We start from the raw sequence: 21,270 nt of genomic DNA on the forward strand, positions 1-21,270 counted from the left end.
AATATGTTTTTCTTGTTTTACATGCTCACGGAGCGCTATGGAGAGAGCGAGGTCTACTTGATTCAAAAGGAACAGGCATTAAGCATAGCAAGCAGATAAAAGCCCTCCTCAAGGCAGTCTGGGAACCAAAAGAGGTAGCAGTAATGCATTGCAAAGCACATCAAAAGAAAAATGATGATCCCTCCACAAAAGGTAATCGATTTGCTGACGCTACAGCAAAGAAAGCAGCTAAAAAACCTCAGAAAGACTTGCTGCCCAAAGTAAGTAATCTGTTACCTCTCCTCCCAGACTTATACCAGCCTGTGACACCACAGTACGGGGAAAGAGACAAACAATTGATAAGAGAGTTTCAAGCAAAGAAGGGGGAGCACGGGTGGCTAGTAGCAAAGGATGGCCGCATTATCATCCCAGCTGCCTGGGTTCATATGGTAGTGAAGAGAGCTTATCATGGCACCCACTATGGACCCAGGGCCCTGATAAGGTGGATCAGTCACTATGTAACTGGAGTGGGATTAAGAGAGGCTGCCAAGAAGGTAACAGAGACATGTGAGGTCTGCCAGAGAAATAACCCAAAAGGAGGGAGAAAAGAAACTTCAGGACATCAGAGAATAGGCAATGGGCCAGGAGAAAAATGGCAGGTGGATTTTACTGAGTTACCCCAGCAACAGGGGATGAGATCCTTGTCTTTGTGGACACTTTCTCTAATTGGGTTGAGTGCTTCCCATGTCGGACTGCCCAAGCCCGAGAGGTGGTCAAGGCACTCCTACGAGAAATCATACCTCGCTTCGGACTTCCAAAAGGAATAGGGTCAGACAATGGCCCACATTTCATTGCATAAATTACTCAGAAAGTTTCTGAGTTCCTGGGAATCAGCTGGCATTTACACACCCCTTGGAGACCCCAGTCCAGTGGAAAGGTGGAACGTATGAATCAGACCTTAAAAAGACACCTTGCAAAGATTTGCCAAGAAGCTCGACTCAAATGGCCAGAGGCCCTACCCTTGGCCCTGTTGCAAGTAAGGGTCGCACCACATTCTAAATTGGGATTAAGCCCATTTGAGATAATGTATGGTAAGCCTTACCCTCTGAGTCTGCCCATGGGTACTGAACAACAGTTACATGTTTTAGGAGAGGGAATGATTAGAGAATATGTATGGTCTTTGGTTTCTGTTTTGTCTTCCATCCATCAGCAGGTACGGGACGTGCTGCAGACACAGAACCAGTCTCCTGCCCCGGAAAATCGATTATTACTTGGAAGTTACGCTCTTGTGAAAGATTGGAACGAGGAACCACTTCGAGCCAGATGGAAGGGCCTGTATAGAGTACTTTTAACGACCCCGATGGCAGCAAAGCTAGAAGGAATCAAGACTTGGATACATTCCAGTCGCCTAAAGCCGGTGGCTGAACCAGAACAAGAAGAAACTCCTGCAAACTCCGGGACCGGAGGCAGAGAACAGTGAAAGGTGGAGCCAATAAGGGACTTAAAATTCCTATTCAAAAGAAAGGAACTTTGAATAATTTGTCAATCTTTGATCAAGTTTTACAAGCCTTATTATGAAATTGTTCAAGGTTTTAGTGTGGGGCACCCTGATCTGTCCACTCCTACTTATAGGAGGGGAAAATCTTTTACCACAAGAATTTGACCCTCAGGAAAATGTCTGGATTTATCTGGCCCGGGAAATATTAAATAGAACAGACTTCTGCTTAGCGGGAGGGATCAATGCTCATCTGGTTTTTACCTCATGCTTAATTGCAGTACCTACCCCTTTGAAAATTTTACAGAATTATACTATGCTGAAAGATGTAGAGAAGGAAAATACATATCAGGATATATATAAGTGGGGGACTATTGTAAAAGAGAAAAGCAGAGACATGTTTTCTGTACGGGTTCAGGCAACAGCTAATGCTTCTGAATGTTTCTTAATAGTGAATTGTACCAATAATTGCTTTGAATTGAACCAAGGTAGAAAAATCTTCTGTAATAAGACCAGTCAAATATCGTATGTATACACACATACCATCCTTCCTCGAGGATGGTTTCTGGCCTGCGGGAGAATGATATATTTATACCTTCCAGCGAATGCTACTGGGGGACCATGCACCATTGCCCGGGTAACTGCAGCTCTTCCAAGGAAGTCTGACCTAATGCACACTGAACAAACCCCTCTTGGTGGGAGGTTTAAATGAGCATACACTACTCTCACTGCTGATTGTGACGAGAATGATTCCCCTGGACTATTATCTAAGGCAGAATACATAGCATTAGCTGCATCTATGGTGGGGGTTCCGGGTCTTGCTGTCTGTAATAGCAGAAATCTTAATGCAGTGGCCTGTGTTTTAGCAAAAGGACTAAATGCTACATCTCGAGCGCTCTCAGCCTTGAATGCTGAACAAAAACAACTAAGGGATGCTGTCTTAGAGAATAGAGCCGCTATTGATTATCTCTTGTTGTGACACAATCTGGAGTGTGAAACCTTAAAAGGAATGTGCTGCTTCAACCTCACTGATAATTCTGTAATTGAAGACAAAATTGGTGCCTTACAACGATTGACACAGACGTTGAAAGAATCATCTGGCTTAGACTTTTTCTGGTTAACTTCCTGGCTTCCCAATTTTGGATGGTTGAAACAGTTATTTTGTATGGTTGTTCTATTTTGTTTTATAGGGATTATGGTTTGTTTCTGTATCCAATGTATACCGGTTTGTATCGCATCTATCTTCAGACCTAAGGTAAATCAAATGATTTTGCAAACAAAGAAAGCTGAGAATACTAGATTTGTGTTAAGTCAAATTGAATGGAGCAATCATAATTAATAATTATGAATGCTCCAGAGGAGGGAAATGTAAGGTTCGACCTAGAAACTACTATGCAAAGCCTAAGCAAAAGTGAATGTTATGTGACGAATGCCCATCTGCAATGATAAGGAGCAGACAGTCTTAGATAGAGGAAGCTTGAAAACAAAAACAGAATCAGAGTTACTGGAACAAAGAGCTCATTAAAATACTAAAAATCACACCCCTAGGCAGGGAAGATATATGCTAATGAAACATATATGTATGTTAATGAGATACATAGCTAAAATACAGGTATAGAGACATGCTCAGTAAAGAACTCCTTGCGTCACTCCTTTATAACCAATAGCAAACAAGGATGCTTATGAAGATTCAAACTCTTGTATATAAGGGGCTCAGTATTGCATATGTGCTGTGCTTGTAGGGTGAAATTATTCCGCTTGCACCTTTTATTGCTAGCAATAAATCTTTTTTATACTTTCACCTCTGGTATCTTTATTGGTCTTTGCATACCGGGCATGAACCCAGACTTGAGCTGGGGCCTAACATTCCTACAGGCTAGGTGTAACTCCCATGTTCTGTTGAACAAATGCACCAAAACTTCCATGTGAAACGCCGTAAACACAGGACTACGTCTTGGTTTTACAATTCATGTATGCACAGAGGAGCTTGCATCCTGTAAAAATTATTAGCGTTATGCATGGCTGGGTGTGACTGTTATTTTACAGGCTCTGCTTTTGGTCTTTCTTAGAGACAGGAAGATCAAACTCTAAAGTGTATGCTGGAAAGATGAAATAGGTTAAAGCTCCTAGAATAATTACAGAACAATTCTTGTCTGCCCAGGTATCAGACACAATGTATCAGACACTATATAGATACACACACAATAGCAAATTGTTTGTCATGAATGGGGCTGAGTCAATTAGAGGATGAATAAAGTGTTATGGACAGACGGACAGACTGATTAAGGCTTTTATAAAATTTGTGTACGTGTGTGCGCATGTGTGTACATAGTCCGATATATGTATACGCACACCCACCCCCTTTATCTCATTTAGATATCTATATCTATATATTTAAATGGTGGTAGCTGGGTAAATTTTGTATTAAAGGATATGTAAATAGTGTGTTTGGTTGCACTTATTGTATATGGGATAGAACAGAAGAGTGATTTTGGCTTCTGAATTGGGTTTTTCTAACGGGCTGACATTTGTTTATATATGTATACATAACCACACACGCACACAAGAAATATATATTATAGATATTTCTATATAATAATAATAATGGCAATAATAATAACATTGCCCGTCCCCACTGACACCCGCTCTGCGCGCACTCCGGCCCTGCCCGAACGCGGACCGCTTGCCCCAGCCCCGAGCCCAGCCGCAGGCGGGGAAAAGCTGTCCCCGGCATGTCCCCGCCCCCGGAAGAGGCGGTGCCGCACGCCTTGGCGGGCTGAGCTGCGCGGGGCTGGCAGCGGCGGCGGGGGAGGGAGAGGGAGGGTGTTGTCGTGTGCGCGTGCCGTGGCAGGCAGGAGGTGAGTGCCCGCGAGCAGGCGCACGCGGTTCGGAGGAGGCGGTGGCGGCGGCGGCGGAGTGGGGGCGGGGCTGCGCTCCCACTCGCGCCGCCTGGGGCCCCTTCCCCGCCTCCTGCTCTGCAGTGCCGCCGGCCCGCGGCACGGAGCGGCCTGGGGCGGCGCCAGCCTGGCTTCCACCTGCCCTCGGCGTGCTGGGGGTAGCGGACCCGTGCCCTAGGAGATGATCTTTATGGCAGTTAGGTAGGAGCTGTTTGTGAGAGACTGTCGATGCGGGGTTCCCTCCCATTCGTTTCCAGGTGGCAGTGCTGTCGCGTAATGTGCTGAATGCAGTGACTTGTTTGGACCTGAGCTTTACTCCGTTGTCATGGTGCGGGTGCTTGTATTGAGAGCCTCTGCCAGTATGTAGTTTGTTCAGCTGGATCAATTGTAGTCTTTTTTTTTTTTTTTTTTTTTCCCCTCCTCCCTCTGCTCAGAGAGAAACTCTGCGCCTGAAAGAAACAATCGACTAAGGAAGCAGAGCACCATGGATTTTTACTCTCACTATGAACATCTCTGTGCCCTCCAAGGCTCTGTCCCAGTAAAATCAGTGAAGCCTTACCTGAGTCGGGGCACTCTTGACCTAAATGCAGATCGCATCAAGGCAGCTGACTGGGCTCCGCTTCTGGATGCAGTCAGGCATAATAAGACTTTGACTTCTGTTGGAATCAGGAGTTTTCATCAGCAGGGTCTAGGAGAATCAGGTTGGTAGTGACTGCTTGAGATGCTCCTTACACCTGTTTACATGAGAATTCAATACAGAACGCTTCTGCACATGTGTATGAGGGGTAGAAATATTGTGGGGTTTTTTAATGGGTCTTGTAAAAACCAAAGGTCCAAGGTGAGATTCTGGCCCCAGGGACTTCAGTGTGGCCTGGATGTCATTTCACCCCCAAATTCATTTCTGTTGTTTACCAGGTGCTGAAAGACATAAAACCTGCTACAGAAGGCGTATTCCAGCAATCCGATCAAAAGATTTGACGAGTCAATTATGTAAAGCCATCAGAGGGTGTCTGAGTATATCAAGCGTTCTAAAAAATGTGGAACTTCAGGGTCTGCTTCTGAGAGAGAGAGATCTAATACTTTTAACAAAGGTAAGACCGTTTTAACCACGCCCATAAAAGAATTGCACCCTTAACAATAAAGATCTTGGGTGTGATTTTTCTACTCACATTTTAAAGATACAGTGCTAAGCACACAGGCCACAGAGAGAGAGGGCTATGGTGATTTTAGGATGGCTTTTTATACTTCTGTTCTTGACTGATTCTAGGGTGTTGGAGAGATGCCAGCTTAATTTAGTCCTGGGGGCCAATCAAAGTACAGGCAACCCCTGCTTAGCACTCTTAATTGGTTCCCGAAAAACCGAGCATTAAGCAGAAATAGTGTTAAGCGAAACGGAAAGTTTTTGACGAACCAGGATGGCGACCATGAGCGTTATAGTGAAACTCGCTGAGTGCTAAGTGGAATTGGGTATGACTGTACAATGAGCATTATAGTGAAATAGTGCTAAGCGAAACAGCGTTAAGTGCGGGTTGCTTGTAATGGCAGCCTCCCCAGGGAACCTGGCATACCCTAATGTTTCTGTTATGCCTTTTCAGTTAGACGGTTTTTAGGGGAAGCAGCTGTAAGCAGTGTTTCTAGAGTCCATTTCTTCCTCTTTTGTAGACAAAGGGTCCATAGTGGGAACACGTATCTCAGCCCATTCTTTAGACATATGCTAACATAATACTGTTAATTAAATGGTTTTTTTTTTCCAAAGGGGTTAGCAAAGACAACATCTTTAGAGAGTCTGTCTTTAGCTCATTGTCCAATTGGAGATGGAGGACTAGAAAGTAAGTCATTTAAAAAGAAATATTTGAAGGTAGTGATTCTCAACCAGGGTGATGTGGCATGATTCACAAGATAAACCCAAAGATTTCAAACAGGAATTCATGGTCCTAAATGCATTCTGACTAGTTGCGGTCTTTCTGAGTTCTTTACAGCAGAAGTATTGATTAATTATTTTTCTGTAGTCAAAAATAGTGAAAATCAACAGCGTGGCACGTTTCAAGAGGTGCTTTGAGTCTAGCAAAAGGTGCTTTAAGTATGTGAAGGTTGAGGATCACTACTGTAAGGTGATCTGTGCTTGTGTGTATGAACTTATTAAAACAAAGTTTTAATCAATATTTCCACCCCTGTTTTAATCTATACTAACTATAAAGCAGTTATCTTTATTTTGTATTTTGTGAAACTACATACCAGCTAGGATGTGTTGTTATGATCTTTTCTTCCTTTCTGTCAATACTTGTAGATTTTTTTTCTTTTTTTAAGTATTCTGAACCCTGAAGTTACACGATAGTCTACTAGTACTAAGCAAGTAATTAAACTTAGAAACTTAAAAGCAATTGCAGTCTCAGCTATTTCTTTACTTGTAATAAGTAAAATGTTTATGCAACTTAAGCATTACTGAGATACCTTTTCATAATGATGTCTGCATGCAAACAATGTATACTGGAGAAAGATAAATAATTTTATTAACCAATTAAAAAATATGCTTTGCATAGTCACAAAATTCTTTATCTAAGAATTTGAGGCATAATTAGCATTAGGAAAGAACATAATACAACATTGAAATAGGCAAGTTATTTCTTTTAATGATTTGGCTTTAATTCCTTTATCTCTTTAATTTGAGCAATCTGTCAGAGTGTGAAGAACTCCACCACCATCAGGTCTATAAATTTTACAGCATGTAATTTGACTTGGCGGGGAGCAGAACACCTGGCCAATGTTTTAAAGGTAATTTAACTCATTTCACTTGCCTCTAATAGCAGGTGCAAAAATGGCTAATGATAGTTTTATGATGTGAAATAGTGTTTTCTAATGAATATTTATTGCTGAGTAAAGTACTGTATTTCATGGTGTGTATGTCGACATGGTAGATAACTTGACCCCATTTTTTTTATTTAAAAAGTTAGGAATTCCATAGATCTGGTGTATAAGTCAACTTAACTTTTTGGATCAGATATATGAAGTTGACTTATACTGGCCCCTGAGTGCCCTTGATGTGGGGCTGGGCACCTGAGGTGGACACATGCCGCAATGCCACTTAGAGGGGACGGAACCAGGCTCGGTGCTCAGCTGGTGTGGCCCCATCCCTTGTGCTGCCTGGGCTGCACCAGCGGAGCACTGAGTCTTGCCCTGTCTGCTGTGAGTGGTGCTGCAAAGCTCTGAGCCCAACCCTGTTCCCTGCAAGTGGTGCAGGGCTCAGTGCTCGGCAGCAGATGGGGTTGGGCTTGGCACTTGGCTGATGTGGCCCAGGCAGTGCCGCTCTCAGAGGTTGGGGCTGCACCAGCTGAGCCTGGCCCTGTCCCTGCCCTCATCCCCTGCAAGCGGTGCTAGGTTTAGTGCTTGGCTGGCATGCCCCCATCCTGTGTGTGGCACTGCCTGGGCCATGCCAGCTGAGTGCCGAGCCCAGCCCGGTGTGCTGCAAGCAGCACTGGTAAAAATACCATCACCATATTTCACAGTGTGTAAGTTGAGTTTTGAAGCCTACTTTTTAACTCTTAAAATTAAACTTTGACCCACCAGATCACCATCCCCCGAAAGCAGCACCAGGCTTGAGCCTAGACCCGTCCCCTGCAAGCGGTGCCAGGTACCCAGGAGGATGCCACGCTGCTGCTCGCAGGGGATGAGGATGGGCACAGCTGGCACGGCCCCATCCCCTGAGAGCAACATTGCCTGAGCTGTGCCCAGCGCCGCTCGCAGTGGGCAGGGCTGGGCTTGGCAGCACTGCTTGCAGCAGATGGGGCTAGGCTCGGTGTGTAGCTGGTGTGGCCCTATCCCTTGCAAGCAGTAGTGCCGGGCTCGGCATTTGGCTGGCACAGCCCAGGCAATGTTGCTCTCGGTGGATGGGGCTGTGACAGCTGTGCCCATTCCCTGTGAGTGGCACTGTGGCATCCTCCTGGGTACCCGGCGCTGCTTGCAGGGGATGGGCCTAGGCTCAATCCTGGTGCTGGTTTCAGGGGATGGTGATCTGGTGTGTAAGTCAAAGTTTAATTTTAAGAGTTAAAAAGCAGGCTTCAAAACTCGACTTACACACTGTGAAATATGATAATAGTATTTTTCATGTAACCCTAATTGTACAAATCCAGATTTGTTTAGGAATTTAAGACTAGATCTACAAAAGGATTGACTTATTGCTATCTCTAAAGATTTACTGTATTCTTCTGGTTTATCAACAAAAAATGTAAATGAACATGTTTTGATGATTACCAACCAACGAAAAAAATTAACTTTTCTTTAGGCCAATAAATAAAAAGTAAAAAATACAAAACGGGTTAAAAATGATTATTTATATGAAGGTTTCATACATGCTAATATAAATCATGATTTAAAATAATTTTGATTTAATTCAGTCCATCCTGATATGATCTTTGGTCTGAGCTTCTAAACGGAACATGTAAATGTTCACTTTATAATAACTTACATTAATTAAAAATAATACTGAATATGGAAATGAAACAACAGGGTTGGGAAGGAATACCAAGTACAAAATAAAACATAACTTTGTATCATTGCCAGTGCTGTGGATCAAAGCCCAAAATCTTTGTTTTTAAACTAAGCACACAATTAACAAATGTTTTCTGGCTTGAATTTTTTTGTTTAATATTGTTTTAACACTTGGATTATTTGTACAAGCTGTCTGTTTGGTGCTATCAGCAGGGAGATTGATTTTTATTGTATTGTTTTATGTCTTGATACAGCTAAATCAGAGTTTATAATCTAACATTTCATTCCTTTTCCTCTGCTTTCAGGCTGTAATCCAGTAAAGCATTTAAAAATGTAAAAAGCAAATGTGAATAGCAAAGTTAAATGCATGAGTTGTCTTGAAATCAGGGGGACTGTTTATATGCCTGAAGTTAAGTTCATGCTTAAGTGCTTTCCTGGTCTCGGTTCTAAATAGAGCCTTCCTTAATCAAACTTGTTATGATATTTCATGGTGTCAGTTATGTCTTCCTAGAGAGAGAATTATGTTGTTATCATTGCTGTTATGTCTTTATTTGAGAGAACATTTCTCATGGATGCTACATAAAACACTTTCTGAAGTATGATGCATTTTATTTTTTTAAATGTAATACTGGCCATCATTAGTGGGTTATTTCAACGTGCAGTTCCAGACTCTGAACTTTTTACTGATAACAAGCTCATAATTGTAACAGCTTACATTTGTAATACTAAAATAATAGTTACTGGTTTGTATAAATAAACATTAAGACATGACAACTTTATAGTCAGTGTCTGTTGGTGAGTGTAGAAGGGTCAAAAGAGGATCAGTGTGCATCTTACTAATGGAAAGTTGGCAGGTAGAGATTCTTAAGGAATTCTAAAATTTGATTATTTCATGATTCAAAATATAATCGGGAATAAGACGGTGACCACAAGCATAATGCATAAAAAGATGACTGTATACGTTTCTTAAATCGGTGATTTAAAAACAGGGTGGCATGGCACCTTGGGGGGCCTAGAAATGCTTAAAGGGTGCCATGGAGTGTCACACAATGTTTTATTAGCACGTTTAGGTTTACAAGCATGATTTACAAGATAAAGCCAGAGATTTCAAATAGAAATCCATAGCTGCAGTCTTTCTGAGTTCTTTGCAACAAAAAAAGCTTCTCTATTTTTCTATAGTAAAAGCAAAAAAAAGGAAAACCTGAGATTTTCTGAGGAGTGCCTCAAATCTGACTGAGGTTGTCTTGAGTCTATCCAGAGGTGCCTTTAGTCTGAAAAGTTTGAAAACCACTGTCTTAAATTCATTCATGGAAAAAAACTATTTTATATTAAATCAGGTCATAGATTTGGTAATTGAATGACTACTTTCTTTCAAGTACTTTCTAGCCATTCTTTGCACTAATATTCATAGTTTGATCTGAAACTAATGTTAACTTTTTTTTATTTGCAAAGCACCAGGCAATGAAAAGACATGGTGAAGCATGGGCTGAAAGCTTGCGCTATAGGAGGCCTGACCTTGACTGCATGGCAGGCTTGAGACGCATCACTCTCAATTGCAATACACTTGTTGGTGATCGAGGGGCTAGTGCTTTTGCAGAATGTATTGGAGAGGACCTGTGGCTGAAAGGTATGGGGAGTACTAGTCAGGACAGTTGTTATTTGTCTGGAACAGATAAAGTATTTAACAAATAAAGGATCCTTTTATAATATGCAAGAGACAAGGATTTCTTAGGGTGATATTTTTATTGAGCCAACTGCATAGTTGGGATAGTTGGACGTAGTTGGACAAGCTTTTGACCGCATGGCAAGCTTGAGGCTTGAAGGCTTATCTAACTCTATCCCAACTATATAGATTAAGCAAAAGTTATGAATTACCTTAATAAATCCTTGTCTCTCAGTTTCTGTACCATCTTATCTATATCACTCTAACACTATGTTCACAATATAAATTTGTCAATATATAGTGACTTTCTAGAACATTTTTTTTTTTTTCATGATTCAGTCGGACACTTGGTATTTGGTATTTTAAGAAGTGGTAATTCTGTCTCATTCTGGGACAAATTTTGTAGCAGTAAATCGCAACAGATTTTTCACTACAGTACTTATACTCTAGGTGGCAATAGACTTACAGGTATTGTGGTTATATGCATACCCTATAACCTGTAAGGATATACTTCTTACAGAACTTACTTTACATTTTAGTACTTTTGACTGCACTTGGGGATCAGAAGTCTGGTTGTACAGCAAGAAGGCAAAGCTAAAATATTCTGCTTTTTCATGTTGCACTATTAGATAATAAAGTCATATGCATATGTGTTTTTCCTCTAACTTATATAGCCATTATTCAGATCTAGACTGTTCAATTTATTTATTTATGTGTACTTTCTTCAGGCAAGTGTGCTTTAGATTAATATTCAACCACTTCACATCTAATATTGCCTGGCCTGTTTCAATATATAGCTTGTGATGGCATGGTCTAGCACAGGGATGGCCAGTAGGGCTGTACGAAATTTCAGCCGCCGTTTCATTTCAGAAATGTTTCGGATGTTTTGGAGCTGGGTTTTCAGGGAAACAGAAACTAAGAAGAGGGAGGGGGAAGACGCAGAAGGGTTGCTCTGCTATTGACATCTAGCAGGCCAGTGTCCGCAATCTGTCCCTGAGGTCCCTTCCAATCCCAGTGCTCTGGGGGAGGGACAGCAACGCTATCATCCCGAGCACAGATCCAGGGGCCTGCGTACCCTGGGAGGAGTCTGGCACAGCCCTGCAGGCCCCCGGATCTGCATGCAGGATCACATTATGCTGCCGCTGCTGGCTGGGGCCAATGCCAGCACTCAAGTCTGCTTGGTGCAGCCTGTGCTGAGCACAGCCGGAGGATCTGTGGGAGAAGCCCCCATGGCTGCCCTGCCCAGCCCCATTCCTTGCCTGGCCTTGCCTCCAGGCACTTAAAAAAGGTTTGCACTTAGCAGCTCTTGCAGTGGCGATCAGGACCTCTGAGGGCTTGTGGCAGAGCCGTGCGGGGCAGTAGGGGGCAGCGGCGATTGCACACCCCCACTTCCTGGCACCCGCATGGCAGCTGTTGCATTGCGTGGGTGCAGTGTGGCGTGGCAGGGCGCCATGCACTGTCTGGGGCTGAGCTGTTCTGGGCTCTGGCTGACGTGTGGAGCTGCTTCTGCTCCCAGACAGTGCACAGCACCCTGCTGAGCCATGCTGCACCTGCGCGATGTGACAGCTGCTGCACAGATGCCAGGCAGGGGGAGGGCGCAATCCTCGCTGCCCCCCACAGCTCCATGCTTCACAGGGGCGCTCTTCCACAAGCCCTCAGAGGCCCTGGTCGCCGCTGCCAGAGCCGGTAAGTTTAGGCTGGGGAGAGGTAGGCACAGCCGGAGGAGCCATGGGAGAACCTGCAGCTGCTCGGCTTGCCTGCCTCTTCCCCAGCCAATCTGAGTCTTCAAAACAGCGTCAAAACTTTGAAACAGATTCGGCTGAATCGAAGTGGAGCAGTGATGTGAAACACTGAAATGAATCGCTGTCCTCTGAAACGTCTGAATCCAAAATTGAAATGAGATGTAGCCGTTTTGCACAGCCCTAGTGGCCAGCCACAAGTGATACAGGCAGCCTCTGTGTGTGGCACGCAGCAAGGGAAAGCAGGAGCCTTTCACTTTTTTCTAAAGGGATCACTGAGGATGGAAACACTCAGCCAGTGTCAACCTAGCCACAGCCTTTCCGTTTCCCTCTTGCTACCTTCTAGAGGCCTGCACAGAGTCCTCTCTACTTTATAGGTGTGTGTCAAAAACTGAAAAGAACTTGCATGTCCCTTTATTGTAAGAGAGACCCTGTGTGCTTGTGAGTGTAGTTCAAGTGACAAGAAAGAATGTTCTTCTATTTCACAGCCAGCTTCACAAATAAGGGGATATAGACTAGTACAAATGCAACCTCCTTCCCCATCTCTCCTGCATTCCACTTAAAGCCAAACAAAAGTCAGCTTGCTTTCTGAATGCTATAAAGCAGGACTTTCCAGCTGGCAACCTGCAAGGGGCAAGCATATGCCCGTGACCCACAATTAGCTTGTGGCTGCAGGCCCTATAGATGCCTCTCCCACTACTACCCATTGGGGGAGGCCTCAGCAGAGACAGCCGTACTGGAAATCATTGATATCCTGCTGAACCTGGTTCACATCTGCTTGGAGAAATAAAGTTGAACTCAAAATAGAGGTAGTGCATTAGCTGTGATTCTTCAGGTAAGCCATAGTGGAGTTGTATAAAGCTCATGCATGGTTTGCTTTCTGGACCATCCAGGCTTGATATATGTGATCATGGCGGTATTTTGTAATGCCCTGCAACAGGATGGAAAAAAGAACCAAAACAAATGTATTTTAGGCATTACAGCTTTAAAAACGTTTCAAGAACAATCTGTTCAGAAATGATTAAGTAGTATTTTATGATTCTCTAACAACTTCATATTGTAACTCTGATATTTGATTCTGACTCAAAATGTTAATCATCATTCCTTGGCAGAATACTATTTTTAATTTATTGATTTGTTTGGCGGCATACAAAGCTCTATCTTTGAAATGTAGGCATGTGGGTGGATTAATTATGGACTGTAAACTATGCAACTAATTTTTAACCCTAAAAATTTTAGCACTCGACTTGCAGCAGTGCGGAATTTCCAGTGAGGGGGCAAAATCGTTGTTAGATGCTCTTGAGACCAACACAACATTAGTAGTACTGGATATAAGGAAAAATCCATTAATTGGTATGTATTTTAATTTACTCTGATTAAAAAATAACTTTCATCTATGCCTTTTCTGAAAATGCTGTATTTTTAAAAACTAAACAAGATTTTCTCAAATATTTGAATAGTAAGTTTAAAATAAAGGCCAGTGCTTATTTTTTTTTTCTGATCTGTTTGAATGTTTGGTCTGTTTGGATATTTGACCAATCTAATACAGAATGTGCTCATGAAGTGAATTTTGTTTCACTGTAGATGACACTTTGATGAAAGCAGTTATTGAAAGAGTTCTCATGAATGGAAACAATACTAATTCAGAGGTATGTTTTAGGGGTTTGGGTTGTAGCCGTGTTGGTCTAAGGACACAGGCAGACAAGGTTCCTTGGGTGAATTTGATATCTTTTATTAGATCAACCCAAATGGTTGGAGAATAGTTATTCTGAGGTATGTTTTAGGCATTCTAGAATTACTTTTGTTTTTCTGTAGTTGAATTTGAAACAAATTATAAAATAATGCCAAATGATCCTGTACAGTTTGGAATAACTGCTTTATATTTATCAGTAAACTGTTGAAGTTGCAGTTACGTGCACATACATACAAACCTAGGATATGCAAAATATGAAATCTAAGCAGCACACTGAAGCACCCATTTTTATAAATCTGTTTTCCAATAAAATTGTAATAAAACAAAAGTTAGATACTCATTTAAGAGGAAACAGTGACACAGAAAATAATGTATATGTAAAACATAGCAAAGTAGTAAACTTTTCCTGGAAGTTTTGTACTTTTTGATATTTCGTTGTCTACCAACTGGTCCTCATTAATGTGTCATTAAATGGGGGGGGGGTGTGTGCGCGCGTGCGTGCGTGCGTGGGCGCATGTATACGTCTCTGGTTTGTGTTTGTGTTTTAATTCCTAGATTAAAATGACAACACTTCATTTAATTTATTTGCATCTTTAAATCAGTAATTTAGAATACCAAATAAGCAACCTTAATGTTATGTTAAATTGGCTCTTAAACTAGTATTGGAAAGAACATTACTTGTGTGATTTAAATACCTTGACTACATTCATATGACTGTATTAGGCCAGAATGCAGCTGTAGTGACAGTCCAGCTGTAGTTTTGGTTTGTTAATATTAGGGGTTGTTTTTTTTTCTGTTAAGCATTGGCTCTTTGTTTGTAGAAGACAAGGACTTAGCATTAAAGCTGAGGGTGTTTCTGCTTATTTACCCTGAAGTCACAAGCCTCTTTGACACCTGGTGGTTTTGGAAATGTTTTGGCTATCGGAGAGGATTGTAACTTTTACAGAACAGCAAAATATAAACCCGAGAAATTGCTCATGGAGAATTCTGTAATCACCAGTAATATAGCCCCCTTGGTCAACGTCTTTCTCTAAGACCTTTTGAAGAAATTACTAGGTATTCCATGCCAGTGTTATGCTGATGATGCAGGACTCTATATATTTCACCTTGGCAGGTGAAACATTAACAAAATGCATTGATGATTTCAAGAAATTAGCACCTGGTGCAGAGCAGATAACTCCAATATAGATTAAACTGAAGTGTTACTTGTGACAGAAGGAATCTTGCTACTTACTATCATCTTGTTTGCAAACTCTGTCTCTTCTAAGATGAGAATGCAGCAATCTGTTGGCCAATTGCAGCTCCTGGAGCAATCTTATCTGGCCCGCAGAATTCCCCATGGGTCCAGAAATTTGGCAGCAGGGGAGTGGTGGCCATTATTACAGCCACCCTCCCCTTTGCCAAATTACCAAAATCTAAGACCTGCACGGCTAGTGAGAACCTGGCCATGCTCTCTTCCCCCTCTTCTGGATTGAGGCCTGGCCACACCCCCTTCCCCCACAGTGGGGCTGGGTTGGAGCCAGGCCGTGCCCCCTTCTGTGGGGCCAGGTCAAGTTCCTTTCCCTTGCAGGGCCGTATTGTGGCTAACTGGCTCCCAACCTCCTCTGCGCAGCCAGATGGTGCCTGTGGCACCTGCCCGGGTCACTAGATTAGGACCACAAGCTGGATCTGGCTTGCAGATGGACCAGGCACTGCCCATGCTGCCTGCTGGGAAAGAAAGTTGAGCACCTCTGTTTTAAGGTTTCTTTGTCAAAGGCACAGAGCTGTGGTATTTATCTTTAGAGGAGATCCTAATGAAAGAGAATCTGGTACTATGTCAGAGAAAAGACTCATAAGATTTGCATCTTTGAAAGTCTTTTCTGCAATAATATGAGACCACTTCACTCCGTCAATATCAAAAACCAAAAGAGAAATTGAGTGGTAGGGAAAAGCTGCAAATAGAGGCAAAAAGCCGACTAATAAAGGCACTGCTGTGTAAATTTTAAATGTCTGCATGGTTCTTGGATGCTGCAGTGTTGGAAAAGCTATGCATACTACAGCTATAACAAGCCATTTATGTGTACAGGATCTCCAGATACTTCAAAAAGCAGTTAACTTTGTTTTGTAACAGTAAGCGTAGGTATAACTTGAGAAGCAACTAAAGAAATAAATTGTGCAGTTCTGTACTTGAATCTGAGAGTTTCCTATGGGCTAGGTATGCAAATTAAACTGTTTTTATTCTCCAAGGACATTACTGTATTCCCACTTGCATTATCATTTATGGACTATGAACATTCTTAGCATCAACCTAAGGAATTTCAAAATTGTTTTCTCTAGTTAAGTTTGGGTAGGATGATGTAGGTTAGTGTAGTGTATATAGCTTGCTCTTGTCCTGAGAACATTTTATTCTCTCACTGGGGCCACGTCAGGCCTCAGACTTGTAAGGACTTAAAATAATGCGCTTCTCATTGGTTATGCCAGAAATAGAAATCACCAGATATGAATATCGTGGTCTGGGAAACTTGTACTGTGGTCCCCACACTAGAAGAAGCTAATTGTAGCTCTAGACTGATCTGGTTTCTTAATCCCTAGAGCTGATGCTACTAAACCTCACCTCTATAATAAGTTTTTCTGACACAGGACCCAAGATGCATTTTGCTGTTCCAGCTGCAGCATCACTACCCAGTGTGAGTCTAAATCAGTCTCCTGAATCCCTTTTCTTATGCTGCCCTTACTTTACCTTCCCCCTCAGATACAGATAATGTGAACGTTTCCTGCAGGGTTCTTGCTCCTCAGGTAGCCCTATACAGAGGAGTTCCTGAAATCCCCCTTGAAGGCTGCAAGACCAGTTCCTACACAAACCTTAATGATGACACCAATACTCCTTCTGACTTTAGGTCTATTCTTTGCTTCCATATTTGCAAGGTGGCATTTAGTTCTAAAGTTGTCTTCATTTCCAGTACTGCTACTGACAGGTATTGGTCCCCTCAGACTGACATTTTTATTGAAAGAACCATAACAGCCACAGATTGATGGTTCTTCTGTTTCCCGTCCTGATGATCAGAGATCATTTCAAGAACTATTGAGGAGGATGGTAAATATGCATATTGCATATGGAGGCTACTGCCCTATGGATATCTCATCTGCTCTTGAGTACAAGATATGTATAGACAGAATGAAGCTGGCTTTACTTACAGTCCTTTCAACCTGGGCAGGCATATCTAGCTCTCCATGCTCATCCCCACATGTGTTCCAAGAAACTGACAGGATGAATTCTCCATGAGTTCAAGGATATCCGTTTTTCCTACATCACCCATTTACAAATTCCAAAGTATTTTTCACTCCAGAATGAACTAGCAGTAGCAAGAAGTCACTCTCTTTTGAAAGAGAAGCATTCTAGGCTTTCAAGTGATCAAATACCAAGCTATGATGTTTCATTTCCAGTTGTGCCCTTTGTGGGATGTCTTAAGTCCTATTCTAGATACGATGCCTAAGGAATGGAATGAAACAGCCAGAACCCTGGTCACCAAGAATCCTATTCTCCTAAGAGAAATGTATGGTATTGTCAATACTATAATATGAGAGTGATGGTTTCTGGAGTGGTGATAAGGAGCTCTGTTTCTGAATTGTAGGAAAAACCTAGAACTCCTATTTTGCAAGGGATGTCCCTTCAGTGACAAAACTGTTGGGGCTGTAGAGAGGATCCAAGCCACAAAGGCTACAGCACAGTCCTTGGAATTAACACAGCCTGTTCTTCAACCCAAGTGATCTTCCAACACAGGCTTCTACTTCCAGACAAGTTCTCTGAAATACCAAGAGCTGGAGTTCCCGAGGCAGTATATGCCATATTCTAAACTACTTATTGGCAAATGATTTGGGGAAATACTAGAGCAGGATTTTTTTATCACATGTTCTCATAGCTCTCAGTATCAGCCTTCAAACAGCAATTTTTGACAAGTTGAGAACTACACACCAATTGTATCTCCTCCTTTTGTAGTGTCTGGTACCTGATTATATCTGATCAATACAGGACACAGTATATAGCTCAGGGGCAGGCAAAATACAGCCCATGGGCTGCATCTGGCCCACCAGGCCATTCTATCCAGCCCGTGGGGCACCTAAAACATTTAGAAAATGTGTATTTATCCTGGCTCCTGTCAAAGATGACAGGAGAACCCAGGGGAAGCCAGCGGCACTCACAAACAAAGCCAGCCTGGCTCCACACCATCCCTAGCCCTCTCCTACCCCTACCCCCCACCTGGAAGTATCTGCCTGCCATGGCTTGTGCTGCTCCCCTGCACATGACCGCCTCCAGCACCATGTGGCCCCAGCTGCATCACCGGGCCACAGGAGCACAGCCTGTGCGGGTACCCCAGGGCCAGGAGTGTGTATGTTTGTGTGTCCCGGCAACTCCCACACACACACACCCCACCATACATGTGCACCCACTCCCACCTCACACTGCCATACACCCACACCCCCTCACACAGCCCAGCCTATCCACCCACACCTGACATATCTGCATACACACACACACATGCTCTATCACCTAACCCTCACATCCCCACATCCACATCCTCCCCCACATATCCACACACACTAACAGCCCCTACAGGCAGGGGTGACTCGTGCCTCCTGAGTCTGGGGTGGCATAATTTGTAGGCAGGCCTGGGGGCAGGCCAGAAGCTCCATATATATATATATATCTCCACCTATAGTTCTGTGTCGTGGCTTAGTGCTGCCGCTCCCCCGCCTCCCCCCCGCCCCCCCCCCCCCCAACGCCACTGGCCTGCATGGCAAAAAAACCTGCCCTGTCCTGAATGGGCCCCGCCCTGTACCCACCCTACCAGTCACCTGTGCCCACAAGCCTATACCCATGCCCCCCCCCACCACTATACAAGAGTAAGACTTCATTTTAAGCTATTGTGCAATCACCTCTATGTATACTACACAAATGTGTAAACCAGGACAAAAATTTTTTTTGAAATCAAATTCATGAGTGTCATAGATGTTTGATTTTTAGAATATAATTTGGTGTTTTTCTGGTTCTGAGATGGCAAAATCCCTTCCTGCAAGGAGTATTTGTGGGGGGACAACAGGAGGGACTTCTGGTGGCAAAGGTCAGGGGTTATGGGGCGGGACTTCCGGTAACAAGATGGTGACCAGGGGGCAGGGCACCTTTCAAGGGGTGGGGCTACCAATGTGGCCCTCGATAGTTTGCCACAACTCGGTTAGCGGCCTTCTGCCCCAAATAATTGCCTGCTTTTGATATAGATCCTCCCTTACATACCTACCAATCTATACTTCTTTTGCAAGACCTGTTATAAAAGTGATCTACTGAAGAAGTGAATTTTCTTAGAAAGGAACCAGAGAGGAGGTTCCACACCAATGTGGAAGGAAAGGGTTGATTCTGATTATTACTTGATCCCTCAAGAAGTGATTGAGGCATAACTTAGAAATATCAATGAGAACATAAGGCTGTTCAAATTTAAGTCAGCCTTAGGATATATTATCCTTTTTTATTGCAGGAAGTTTGCAAACTGAATACCAACTAAAAGGATGCCCACTCATGGCTTAAGCAGACTTGTATCAACCACCTGAGATCCTGTGTCTAGACAAAAAAAAAAGAAAATTACCACTTCAGAACTCTTTCATCTTGCCCACTGAAGAAAGAAGCTTCAGCACAACTTTGCAGTGATTGTTGTTCTCTTCAAACAGCAGGGAATATTCATCACTGCTAGTATCTGAATAATCAAAATATATTCCTAATATCAATTACCTTTTTGCAATTTCATTGGCTACTTCAGCTACATACTGTGGTTCAGAAGAACAGTCACCACGAGGAACTATCTTTTTCACTTCTATGGAAGTCTCGAATTTCTACCTTCCTTGCAATTTTCCTCTGCTTTCTTCATCAGTCCACATTTCAATGCAGGAGGTATTAATCCTATGCCCTCAGTATAAAAAAGGGTTTTGTCTTTACTTGGAAAATATCAAGAAATGCCTTCAGAAAGTCCATTAGATTATTAGTTGCATGTGGAGAGATGTTAGGGAGACCCATTCCACGAGAACTACCACAATACCCCTATCTTAAGCTGAATCCCTGGGGGGAGGTAAGCAAAGTTTAGAACTACATCCTAATCTTTCACCAATTTAAGTACTTACATGTGATCCAATTCTCTCTCCTCATATCCCTGAAAAACATTGGAAATCTATTTTTATAGTATGCAATTATCTGAGCCTTAAAACTAAGATACAAAAAGTAGTGAGGAGAAGGGTACCCACCAGAATTTTTATTTTAATAACTTTTGGGGACTTGGATGAGGTGGAATAGGATTGTGCTTAGGTGCTTAATAGATGGAATGGGATCTGGCCCCTCACACTCCATTGCCCAGTTCTTGTGAGTGACGTAAGCATGTCTAGATCTGCGTCTTCCAGGAGATTGTTGTTTGCTAGACTTCCACAAGTGGAAATGCTGATAGGATTCTGAAGAAGAAAAGAGAAGTTACATGTCGTTAACTTTTTCAAGAGTTACCTCTGTGATTTCACACAACCAGCTTGTCTCCTCTTCTACTGTGAAGTTCTATATAATATTAGTATTCTGTAGATAGGGAGAGGGAACTTGGTTTGTTGAGGGTGGACTTCCTTTTATATATATATTTTTATACATCTTAATATAGTTCTTCAAGGAAGTTTGATACCAGTGATGTATTCTTATATATGGCATATGACAAGTGAGTATGTATACACAGAGGAAACTTCAAGAGCAATAGTTAACAATAAGTAACATCTTTTTTTTTTTTTTTTTTTGTCAGACCTGGAAATTCAACCTGTACTTTGAAAGTCAAGTTGTTATAGTATTATTGTAATACCTTGGGTCATTTATACATGTGCTGGGGGTTATGGGGCAGGGGGGGACATTTAAATTAGAGTGGCTCTCGGAGCCACTCTAGTTAAAGTGCCAGAGCATCTTGTGTATCAGTGTGCCTGCACTTAAAAATGGTGGCGGGGGCACTGTACCTAAAGCTTGTTGAATAAGGTTTAGATAGTGCCCCTATCACCATTTTTAAATGCAGAGATGCTGATATAAAAGACACTGGAGCTTGCTGGGGTGCAGTGATTACCATGCTCCAGCGCAGTGCATCAGAACATCGTCGCGGCTTGTGTATAGCTGCCCTTGGAGCCTTTGTCGTTTACTAGGATCTCCAGCATGCTGGATTCTTTAGAAGTAGAAATAAAAAAAATCTCCACTGTAAATTCTACAATTTAAGTTTATTTCTGTTTAGCAGTCTCACTAATTGAAAAAAATTCTGTGACCAAAGCTTAAACGTTCTGTTGAC

The 21,270-nt window shown here is 42.6% G+C and overlaps 1 protein-coding gene across 1 annotated transcript in view; it reads left to right on the plus strand.

Moving 5' to 3' along the window:
• The first annotated feature begins 3,872 nt into the window (after nucleotides 1-3,872).
• Nucleotides 3,873-21,270, plus strand: part of CEP78 (centrosomal protein 78) — a 44,871-nt gene continuing 27,473 nt past the window's right edge. Inside the window, exons 1-9 of the mRNA XM_014608770.3 lie at nucleotides 3,873-3,886; nucleotides 4,226-4,332; nucleotides 4,806-5,072; nucleotides 5,287-5,462; nucleotides 6,128-6,200; nucleotides 7,040-7,143; nucleotides 10,309-10,483; nucleotides 13,498-13,611; nucleotides 13,843-13,907. Of these exons, the coding sequence (XP_014464256.2) occupies nucleotides 3,873-3,886; nucleotides 4,226-4,332; nucleotides 4,806-5,072; nucleotides 5,287-5,462; nucleotides 6,128-6,200; nucleotides 7,040-7,143; nucleotides 10,309-10,483; nucleotides 13,498-13,611; nucleotides 13,843-13,907 (1,095 nt within the window). The remainder of the gene's footprint in view (nucleotides 3,887-4,225; nucleotides 4,333-4,805; nucleotides 5,073-5,286; nucleotides 5,463-6,127; nucleotides 6,201-7,039; nucleotides 7,144-10,308; nucleotides 10,484-13,497; nucleotides 13,612-13,842; nucleotides 13,908-21,270) is intronic.

This window comes from Alligator mississippiensis, chromosome 3, assembly GCF_030867095.1.
Source record: "Alligator mississippiensis isolate rAllMis1 chromosome 3, rAllMis1, whole genome shotgun sequence".
In the NCBI taxonomy this organism is placed as follows: Eukaryota; Metazoa; Chordata; order Crocodylia; family Alligatoridae; genus Alligator; species Alligator mississippiensis.